The following is an 11,912-nucleotide window of genomic DNA, read 5'->3' as shown; positions in this document are numbered from 1 at the left end:
ATTTTCGTATTTGAATCCAAGACGAGTCGTCGTAAGTAACAATATCGATATTAGTCAATTTGAAATAGGACTTAAGGACGATTTAGTAACTTTACCCTTAAATCGATGTGATGATATAAGTTCCGTTTATTCCCAAAATCATGAAAACCCATGCAGTGTCTGTGACAGATAAAAAGGATTGAAGAACAATAAGATTAGAAACCCACAGTGCTGTTGATGCCATTCCTCCACATATTCCTCTATATCTCAAAGTTTATAAACTATTATTGCAATCCATCATGTTTTGCTAGGATATCCTTTTGTGTACCAATCTGTGTGTTTTGAAGTGCAGAGATCATTAGAGGAGTCATCGTGGATTAAACATGCCCTTGGTTTTATTCGAGAAGTTGTTGTACAATAAATATGAATGTTTCTCTCACTAAAGATTTTAATCCGACTTATAGGGACCTAATCTTTTCCGCTAAACCCAAGGTGTAAGGTTCATAACATAAGGATGAAAAAAATGTAATTGAGAACAACGATATCACTTCTTTAAAATCATTTCTGATATACAAAAGAGCACCAGATATTACACCTGCACATATTCATAAATGTAAAACAGTACTAAAAAATGAAAACAAAGATAGAGAAATGCCAAAAGAGAGTGAGAATAAAACATTATGTGCATGTTTGCATTGACATCGAGTTTAACATGATCACAATTCACTAGTGTCATAGCAAAAAGAGGAGGCCACTAATTCCAGTGGTGAATGCGAGATGAAGGATATAAGGATTGTTCGTCGAAAGAGCCAAACATTCTACAAATGCAGAATTATCAGCCTCTGGAATTACTCCCTTCATGTTGTTATCTCAATTTTGTCAAAAATGATTAAAAAACATACTGGTTTATACTTATGACTAAAATTCACAAGTTCATATATGGAAACCGGACTCAAACCAATGTTTGTGCTTGAAAATTGAAAATAAGTAGTTGAATGATATAATTGATAATAGTAATTACTTCTCTTTCTAAGTTAACAGACTATTTTAAAGGAAAAAATTTGAACTAAAAACAACAAATATAATGTCTCTTGTGTCGGGTCTTTTTTGTTGCGTTATATGAGCCAAAAACAACAAATATAATGTCACTCGTGATTCAATTATAACACAAAAGGAAATATTGAAATTTAATTTAGAGAACATAAAGTTAAAAACATAGATTAGAGGTTTTAAATTTCCTATAGATAATTGTTTTGTTATTATTGTTCCTTAATTATTGTGGGAGCTTTAATTTTCCAAAAAATGTTGTAAATTTGAACCATTGCTCAGCTGATTTATTGTGCTAAAAAAAATATGCATTGTAACAATAGTTTTACTTTGAATGATGGAAATTAGAAACTATGAAGACGTTATGGTTTATAAAAAGAAGAGCAAATGATATAATAAGAAATGACTTAAAGGAGGCAAAACATACAGTTTGTTGAATGGAACATTAATAATTAGGATCGACATAAATTAAATAAATTAGATTTTTTTTTTTTTTTTATCATTGATATTGTAAATGAAAGATAACATAAAAATTATGTAACTAAATATTAGACATAAAACGAAAGACGCATTTCTTGTGGCTAACAATCCCTTGTGGAAGAAAAATGTGGTCATAAAGGAGAAAAATATACCAAAGTTAGTTACTCAAATGAATATAACATCAGTTGCATTTTATCAAACACAACAAAAGAAATTTTGTTATATTCAAATTAGAGAGGAAGTTAGCATAAACAATGGTTCATATCTCGATGTTATGATATGTGTCTTCTTGAATCTTGGTTCAACCATGAAAAGAATAAAAGAAAGATGTTTGAACTTTCATTGAAAATGGTTACCAAATACATTTAATAAATGATAATATAAAAACATTTATTACATTATAAGTTATTATTAATGTTTTTTTATTGTTGATTTTTTTTTATGAAATGAAATTGTTTAGTATACTAATAATAGAAAGAGATGAGATTATATCTATAACAACTAAACAAATAAGTTATGTGGCATAAAATATTATTAGGTGTCAAATAAATGATTTGAGAATCTATTTTAATATATTATAATAGATACAAAATTTACTAATTTTATTAAAATGAAACATTCAAATCTTACAAAGATAATTAAAATACCAATTTACACAGTTCTTAATGACTACTACTAAAACATAAGAACTAAAATGGAACATGAAAATCTTAGAAAGATAATAAAAACACCAACTTCACATTTATCCTTAGAAACAGTTCTGCATCACTAAATATTATTAAGCTTTTAAACAAACATAAATTGACTCAAACTAAGTCAACCCTTTTGAGAGTCAACTCTCTTGTTCCAAAACTTGAACTGCAGAGTCCTCTGTTCAAGCATCTTCTCAACTTCCTCCATTGGAACTCCCTTAGTTTCCGGTACGAAAACAATGACAAAGAAGATTGCTATGAAAGCAACAAATCCAAACAACATGAATGTCCATGCAATCCCAAGAACTTGTGTCAAGGACAAAAAGGACTGAGAAACAATGAGATTTGAAACCCAAACAGTTGTAGAAGCCATTCCTCCACAGATTCCTCTATACCTTAAAGGATATATCTCAGAGTTCACAACCCATGGAACAGTTCCCATACCTGGTGAGAAGAATATGATATACATTGCCAAGCCAATTAGTGCAAGCCAACCCCATTTGCTAGGACACCCTTGAGTGTACCATGCCCTATGTCCTTTATGGCATTGATCCTTTGCATTGTCATTGGAGATCAAACATGCCCCTGGTAAAAGCTGCATATATATAATATAATTGGTTATCCTATAAAATATTTCTATAATCAATGAGACAAAGTGGTTAAAGTGTACATATATTTACCTTGTTAGGTTGAGATGCACAAAAACCACATTTTGGTGAAGCCTTTAAGCACTTCATGCAATCCCATCCACCACCATGATTCATAGTTGTGCTGAAACTAGGACACGTGGCATTAAAATGAGAGGTTTCTATTGGACTAATGATTGGAGAATGAGTTTCAGTCTGTCTAAAAGTGACAGTAAGAAGTGCTAAGGATAAAACAACACCACCCAAACTGATTAAAGCAAGCTTCTTTCTCCCAGTTTTATCAATAAAATATATACTCAATATCGAACCGAATGCATTCAGCCCAGCAGTGATCAAAGACAGAAGAAGTGCTGTTTGATTGGATGCGAAACCTGCTAACTGAACAATGGTGGGACTGAAGTACATAACAGTATTTATTCCCACAAACTGTTGGAAGATTTGAAGGCCCATTCCTGCATACAAACCTCTTCTCACACTTGTGGTTTTCAGAAGTGTAATGAGGTTGATCTTTCCAGAAGCTTCAGCTTCTTTGAGTTCCATGGAAACTGATTCTTGTAGTGCTTGGATTTCAGCTTCAACCTCATCAGGCGGGTAAATCTTTCTCAGAATTGCTTTTCCTTCTTCCTCCTTTCCCTGTTACATGATGCAGAGACAAAATGATGTAGATAGTTACAAAATGGAAAGTCAGAAATGAAAAATGAACTGACCTTGCGGAACAACCAACGAGGTGATTCAGGGAGCCAAAACATAAGTAACAATTGTATGACAGCAGGTGCTGCAGCAACACCAAGCATCCACCTCCAAGTACCAGGAGCCTTAGTAAAAGCCAAGTTGATGAGATAAGAGAGAAACTGTCCAGCAGTGATGAGAAAACTATTGAGACTAACAAGAGCACCACGAACTCTAGCGGGAGAAGCTTCAGAGATGTATAAGGGAGAAGCCATGGAAGCCATTCCAACACCAAGACCAACGAAAACACGTCCGACGATGAGAACAGCAGGAGAGGGTGCAGCAGCCATGATAACAGAACCAATAAAAAACAGAGTATCTGCTGTAACGATTGATATTTTTCTTCCGAATCGATCGTTAATCCATCCACCAACTGCAGCACCTATCACTGCTCCAGCTAGTGCAGTACTCACTATGGCTGACTGTCATTTTTTATTATAAACAGTAATACCATAAGGATTTTATTTCAGAAAATGCAATATACAATTCACACTATGTAGGAAACAAAATTATAACACTACAATGTAAATTAATTTTATAATATAGTTAATATGTACTATTAATTCTTTCGTTATATTAGGTGATTATAATTCTCTTTAACCATTAATTATACAAGCAATAAATTATATTAATTAACAGTCTAAAATTGTTTACACCTCAATTCGTACCCATTCAACTTGTATATGTATAAATTAATTTAGTAGAATATTTTGGAGCTACTTTTAGCATATAGTGTTACAATATAAGAGCATCGGTAGTCAAATGCGGTCGTGTAGTCAGTAAAATCCAATTTTTTTTTTTTTTTTTTTTTGCAAGTTTTACTGTTGGAGTTGTATCAAACTGTTATCACGGCAACGCGATACTTTCATATTTTAATAATAATAAATTTATAACCGTTACTTTTTTTTATTAATTTATTAATAATAATAAATTTATCATTTTTTATTAATTTATGACCGTAAATTTTTTTTTAATTTATTATTAATAATAATTTTATTATTAACTTTATTATTTTTAATTATTTATGTTATGTATTTAACATTTAATTTTTTTATTGTTATAAAAATTTAAGTTCAATTTTATTTTAAATTAAAATAATATATAATAATATATAATTGAAATATTTAAATTAATATTTTAAATTATAATAAAATTAAACATAAATAAAATATTAATGTATAAATTAAAGTTAGGAAATCTATATGATTCTTTTAAAAGTTATGAGAGATTATTTCAAGAAAATCATGCGAAAAGATTAAGTTGGAAAAATTAGCCTTATGCTAAATTATCAATAAAAAAAAGTAACATATACTTTCTAAGCTCTAATTTTTACTTTAATTGCAACCTTTAATCCCAAACATCTTTTCTCCAATCCAATTCTTTTCCTACCACCACCTCATTCGCGAATTTCTCACGATTCACGAATTAAATTTACGGACATTAAGCATTATCCTTTTTCTGATAGTGTAAAATTTGACAATGAAAAGTTTCTATAGGGATAGTGGATCACAATTAAAAGAGAATCTTAAAAAACTAAAAAGAAAAACAAATACAAAAGAGTCACATGATGTTTTTAATTAGTCGAATGGAACTTCGGGTAACTGTCTTCCCGTGATGACCGATATTAAGAAAAAGAAGACAAACATAATAAATCCTGCCTCTTCAAAAAAAATGATCAAACTTTTTGTCACAATAAGCAAAAAGAAACTCCATCAAAATAAAAAAGTAAAAATAAAACACTGGTGACTTATTTAATGTTAGTAAAAAAATAATATGATCTTTTTTGATTGATTAATATGATCTTTTAATGAATTTGAATTATATTTTATATAAATTTTAAAGAGTTAATTAATTTAATTAATAATCGTAAAAATACTAAAGTTATTTTTTTTTTATAATAGTAAATGGAGTACTTTACTAAAGTGATGATTGAGAAAAATGGAAGCTTTTCATAAAAAGATGAAAACAACAAAGGAATTGGAATAGAGAGAACCACATGTTTTGTTCTGTTGTGCAGAGTTTTAAACAGAAACGAAACAGTGGTACAGGGAAGTTAAAACTCAATTAATTAAATAAAGAACAGTGAATTCAAAATACCAATTCAGTTACTAATTCATTAACTACTATCATTACCTGAAGCCAAATTTTGGTATCAACAGCTTTGAAATCATCTCTGATATACAAAAGAGCCCCAGATATGACCCCTGCATGTTAGTTACACACGAAAAAGGGTGAAAATGAGAAATGAATTAAATAATAATATTATATACCAGCAGTAATATTTACCAGTGTCGTAGCCAAAGAGAAGGCCACCAATACCAGCAGAAAAAGCAAGACGAAGAACATAAGGATTTTTCCATGAAAGAGACATGCATTCTCTGAAAGCAGATATATCAGCCTCCGGTACACCACCTTCCATGTGAAGTGGTCGTAGTTTTGTTCTTTGGAAATTGAGAACAAACCACCGTCTAAAAAGAGAGATATATATATAAATAAAAAATACAATGAGAGAGCTAAGAAATGAGTGAAACTGTTGTGACTTATGAGAGTGAGATAAAGTTGAGACATTGGGGTTCCATATTTATACAACAATTAACAACGGTCCATTCTGGTATCCCGCTTCCAAACATTAACCAAACTTCTCTTAATCATATTTTTATTTTTCTTTTAACAAATCAAACATTAAATTAAGTTTAAATGCATTTTTTTTTTATTTTATTCCAAATTAATTTTTAGTATCTTATTTTTGAAATTTTGATTTTTTTTTTCTCTTGTCTATTATCTTCTGGGATTTTATTAGACTCTTTTATTTTGTATAGCGTTGCATACTCATTAATGATAAAATAGTAGTGTGACATATGTATTAGATAAAATTGAATCTACCTTATTAATCGATATTTGTTTTCTTATTTTTTATTCAACCAAAATTTCACAAACTCCTTTAATTTATTAATAACAAAGTAAGTGAATATTGCAAAGGAAAATATAATAACATTGAACATAATTCTATTTTATCTAATGTAATTGTGTGATACCACTAAACAAACCACATCATAAAAAATAAAAGAAACCAACAAAATCCCACAAATTAAAAAATAAAGAATAAAAAATTGGATTTTATAAATAGAGCGACTAAAAATTAATTATTATAAAAATAAAATGACTAAAAGTATTTTTAAGACAAAAATTTAAAAAAAGAACTAAATTATTTTGTATTTATGAAAAAATATGGGTACCAATTAACCAATAATAAAAATTTATTTAACAATTAGTTATTAAATATAAAAACGTGACCCGTCATCAAATAATTAGTATATATATGATGAGTATTGAATTTGTTTCATCTAAAGTAAAAAGTTATTAATTGAATAAATTAATAGTTGATTTGATATAACTACTCATGATTCACATAATATCAATCATTCATTTGATCACCAATAATTAATACTACTTATTTTATTATCATGTTCACATAATATCAATTATTCATTTAATCATTAATAATTAATATTATTTATTTTAAATGAGTCAAATCCTTAAAGAGAATCAAATATTTTATTTTGAACAATTCCCTTTAAAAGAGTCAATTTTTAAAATATTATATCTAATAAAACTCTATTGTTTTCACTTAAAAGAAATTAGAAAAAGGGAGTTAGTAAATAGTTTAATAAAAAATCAGTGTTAATACTTCATTAATATTATAAAAGATTATAAATTACATATAAAATACGACATCTATAATAACTTATAGTGTGAGGAGGAGAGCATATATTGTTTTTTTACTTGGTTTAAAATATGGTGGTTAGAAAAAGCATATAACAAAAAGTATCAACAACATTTATTTTATAATTTTTATCCTTATCTGTATAAGAATGTACTTATCCTTCTAAATGCAGATATCTATTAGTGATTATAAGTCTTTTTATGCTATTGAAACAATCTATAATCACTTAATCTGTAGATAAAATTGTTAATTTAAAACTTCGTATTATTTATAATCATTGATGAAATACTTTTTTTCTTTTAATGTTTTTGATCATTTTAATTTAAACAAAATATTTTACTTATGTTTCATAGGTGTTTACTAAACTCTTTCTCTTTCACCATTATTTTATTTATATATATGAGTTATTCTAATAAGGTTTTTAATGAGATATTAATTTATATACTTTTGAAATGTGTTTTTTTGGTTACTTTGATATTCTCTTCAAACATCTTGTATTTTCTTTTTATTATTAATTTTAATAACATTTTTTTATTGTTGTAAATGATAGATTAATTATAGTCAAATCCTTGGACTATTTTAAAAACAAAAATTTGCTCTCCTTTTAAATAACTTACTAATCTATTATTTATCTTCCTCATTTTTATCTCTCTTCTCTCAATAATTAATCATCTATTTTTTTATACTAAATATTTTCTTATCTAAATTAATAATTAATAAGTACTTATATATAAAGGGAAATACCCTTTTTTGTGTAGCCTATTTTTTGTTTCTAAATTTTTCTTCTTAATTTCTCTTATCTCTCAACTCCTTTAATTTTTTATGAAAGGAATTAAATTTATTTTATAAAACATATTTTATCTTTTTCTAAAAAGTGTATTTTATCTTTTCTTCTTTATATTTCCTTCACAATTTGATTTGCTTCATGATAAGATATACAATATTTATATTTCTAATCTATATAACGGAGATACAAAATTTTAATGTAACATTTTTCTTTTTTAATGTTATTCAATTTTATTTACCATTTTATCATTCTCTATTTTACTTCTATACTATATAAATTAAATACTCAATTTTGATGTAGCCTTTTATTTAATCTCAATTTTGATGTAGCCTTTTATCATTTTCTATTTTACTTTTATACTATACTAGCATTCAGACGAACACTCTACTCCCTTTTCCATTTGTCCTTTTTTTTATTATACTATATAATGCGTACACATATTTATTATGTTTTTTTATATAATGTTGGTTTTAATTTAAATTATTTATGTATTTCATATATACAATGAATTTAATATTTATTGTGTTTCTTATGTTGACGTTGATTAGAGTAAAAAACATGAAATAAGAGAAAATATCGAGGACCTTTAGTTTGGTTGAACCAAATTAGTTTAACCGTCCCAATCATTTTCTCCTTCTTTTTGACTATTCATCCATTGAATAAAAGTGGTTTAAAGGCATTTTTTTGATTTAATATCATCCCTTTAACTCTTTTTTTTTTCTTCTTTTAATTAAATAAGTATTTTTCATTCATATATTTAGTTGTTTTCGTCTTAGTGAGATGTTTGATTTTTCATCTTAGATGATTTTGGTGTTTTCAATACAATTTTAGAAGAATATATATTTTAGATACTTCAATTATGTTTTATTTATAAGTTTTGTCGCAATTGTAGACATTATACTAATTTGTGCTATTAATCTAGATGTTGTAAGTTTATTCGTAGAATTATTATTATTATTTTTAATTTTAACAAATTCAAATTGTATTATTTTTAATCAATATAATTTTATCAATTTAAATAAAAGAATATCGATTTCATCAAAGAAACAAAAAATGGAGAAACCAGTGAACTTCTCCCCTTAGATTTTCTTTTAACTTCTCCTTTTGGTTTTATGTAGTTGTATTTTTTTCTTCTAAATAAAATGCAGTTTTTTTTATCAAATTAGTTAACTACCACTAAAGGGTAAAGGGTAATTAATTTATATATATATATATATATATATATATATATATATATATATATATAACGTAATATTTTTTGCTTTCAATTTTACTCTATGCTTAAATTATTTTATTACCATTTTACAAATCCCTATTTTAATTAAATAACTGGATTTTAAAAATACATATACTAGTTTATAAAAAGATACTAATTTTTGTGTGTTTTAGGAGTGATTTTTTATATAAAAGTAGACAAATCTGTATGGATTCAGTAATATATAAATTTTAGACGATCATATTTAAACTCATTTATCCTATAAATTAGATATAATAATACTCTCTTTATCATTTTTTTTCTTTCACATATATCCTTTATTTTTATTAAAGTTTATAAATTAAATCTTTCGACAATTTTTCTTAAAAAAATGGTGATAGGTCAATGTTTAATTAGTAAACATTTATAAAAGCTTAACAACCTATGTCGAAAAAAATATTTAAATTGTATATGTTTATAAAGATAAATAATAATTTATGTAAACAAAAAGAGATAAATGAAAAATCTATTATAATTAAATAATATAAAGGATTTTGAATGTAATTTACATAAATTTTAAGAGCTCGTTTATTTTCACGTTAGGAAACCTTCATAATCACGTCCAGTTCAAAATTACAAGTAAAGTCACGTTCTGTTTGTGTATACTGCCATACATAGACTAAGTTTTTTTTAAGTCATACATAAGCTAAGTTATCTTTTGTCAAATGCATGAGGTAATTCCATAAAATTATTTTTTGTACTACATGTTATTTTTTTCTCTATTTTTTTAAAATTATTTCGAATCGAATTGAATGTTATTGTTTTAAATTGCTACATTTATTTTTTATTTTTTTATTACAATTTTAATTTACAGTTTATATATAAAAGTAAAAATTATATTATGACTTTTTTTTGTTTACTGATTAAATTTAATATATTAATGTGTAAAAAAAAAATGGCCTCCTCATTGAAATTAAACTAGCTTCCCTACAGCTCTCTATTCTCTTGTGAATTATTTTTCATAAAAGTTTTCCATTTTAGTATTAGTATATATACCCTCTACAGACCTGTAGTATATATTTACTCTAATTATAAGCCCCCCTTACAAAAATAAGTGTCCCTTAATATAAATCTTCTCTCAAGGCCAACCGTCCAGCAACTTGGTTTTTTATTTAATAAATTTATTAAGATGTTACAAATAATATGTGGTAGTTTAGAGGTGCAAACATGATTAGTAAATTTTATAATGTGATGTTTTAAAAAAAATAATTGTCATGTCATAGAGAAACAAGCAGAGACAATCGAAAACTTGTTTCTGTATTATTGATCAAAATGAATCTCAAATGTTTACAATGTACACAAGATCCATATATACAAACTAGAGCTTGAAGAAGTTTAACACAAACTAACTTTAACGGCTTCAGTTAGAGGTACAATTATACAGTGACGAGGTTACACCTTAGTTACAAATTACGATGTGAGTACCCCATCGCTAATAGTCATGAAAGATAAAAAATAAAAGTTGCACATATTCATATACAAATAGTACATTATATTTACTTATAAAATAAAAACATTAAATTTATTATTTTTCTTTCTAAGTACATGTGAAAAAATAAAATAATACGGAAGTATATATTCAGCACGTACGATGAATAATTCATATATTATATTACATAAATTATTTGATGGGGAGTTAAATTTTTTGGTTGTGAGTATGAAAAAAATGTTAGTTAGAGTTTAAAATGTAAAAGAAAATGTTTAAATAGGAGAAGGAAATAAGAAATTTGATATGTTTAATTTGGTTGGGCTCTGCTGTCGCAATAAATAAACAAGTGTAACTTAGCAGAAATGTTTGTAGGATATCATTGTCATATGAAGATGTTTAGGACTGTTCGGTGTGTTAATGCGCAAGTTGCATCTTCACATGCTCTTCCAATTAATATGGTCACCATATCTGGAAATTAGTGAAATGTGATATATTTTTCTTCAAATGCCATGTTTCTATGATTTACTAGTACTAGATTATAAAAATAATTAAGAGGCATAAGAAAATGTGTTGAAAGTTTTGATATGAAATTGATGGGGCCAAAAAGATACTTCAGGTGAAGAGCCAAGAGAGGGGACGAAAGAAAAAAGTGGTAGCTAGTGGCAGAGGAATGAGCTAAAGGGTGATATTATTTCTATAAAGGTTGGTTCAAAGTTGTGGGGTTAATGTGTGACCTTTAAGAACTTTGAGTCCATATATAGTTAAGAAGGTTCATTACATGTTCTATTCCTCATGACATGCCTTTACAAAAGAGAATGATGGAGGAAAAAAGGGAACCGAATTTCATCCACTATGGCCCTATAATTCATGTTCAAAAGGATCTGGCAAGGGGCACCATTCAATAATCAAGATACCTTTTCTTGGTAGTTATGTAAGAAAGTGGATAACTACAATAATTCGGTTGTTTTCTATAAATTCATAACCATCCAATTTTCAAATTGATTTGTATCTTAATAATTTGTTCCTTTCGAGATCCAAACGGCCAAATCCTGAAACGCGTTGATAACCAACACTAGGCCACGAGCATAGCTTGGTCACATTTTAATAAATTAGTTATTGAATTTTATTTGATGTTAATTTAGT

At 26.9% G+C, this 11,912-nt stretch overlaps 1 protein-coding gene across 1 annotated transcript; it reads right to left on the bottom strand.

The window, feature by feature from the left end:
* Positions 1-2,089: 2,089 nt before the first annotated feature.
* LOC101504188 (probable inositol transporter 2) lies at positions 2,090-6,171 on the bottom strand. Its single transcript, XM_012716936.3, has 5 exons — positions 5,861-6,171; positions 5,708-5,778; positions 3,553-3,996; positions 2,879-3,478; positions 2,090-2,793 (listed from the first exon to the last, which is right to left on the bottom strand). Exons 1-5 carry the CDS (start codon positions 5,991-5,993, stop codon positions 2,323-2,325), a joined length of 1,719 nt encoding a protein of 572 aa, XP_012572390.1. The 5' UTR covers positions 5,994-6,171; the 3' UTR covers positions 2,090-2,322.
* Between the last annotated feature and the right edge of the window lie 5,741 nt (positions 6,172-11,912).

The sequence above is a fragment of the Cicer arietinum genome, chromosome 6, assembly GCF_000331145.2.
Source record: "Cicer arietinum cultivar CDC Frontier isolate Library 1 chromosome 6, Cicar.CDCFrontier_v2.0, whole genome shotgun sequence".
In the NCBI taxonomy this organism is placed as follows: Eukaryota; Viridiplantae; Streptophyta; class Magnoliopsida; order Fabales; family Fabaceae; genus Cicer; species Cicer arietinum.
The sequence above is the reverse complement of the archived record's forward strand: the minus strand, read 5'-3'. Positions and strand labels throughout refer to the sequence as shown.

Bases quoted from the DNA above. Each gene is read 5' to 3' on its own strand.
- LOC101504188 (XM_012716936.3), bottom strand. From the start codon at position 5,993: ATGGAAGGTGGTGTACCGGAGGCTGATATATCTGCTTTCAGAGAATGC. The intron at 5,779-5,860 runs GTAAATATTACT...ACTAACATGCAG, and splicing joins TCTCTTTGGCTACGACACTG to GGGTCATATCTGGGGCTCTT. The intron at 3,479-3,552 runs GTCAGTTCATTT...ATCATGTAACAG, and splicing joins CTCGTTGGTTGTTCCGCAAG to GGAAAGGAGGAAGAAGGAAA.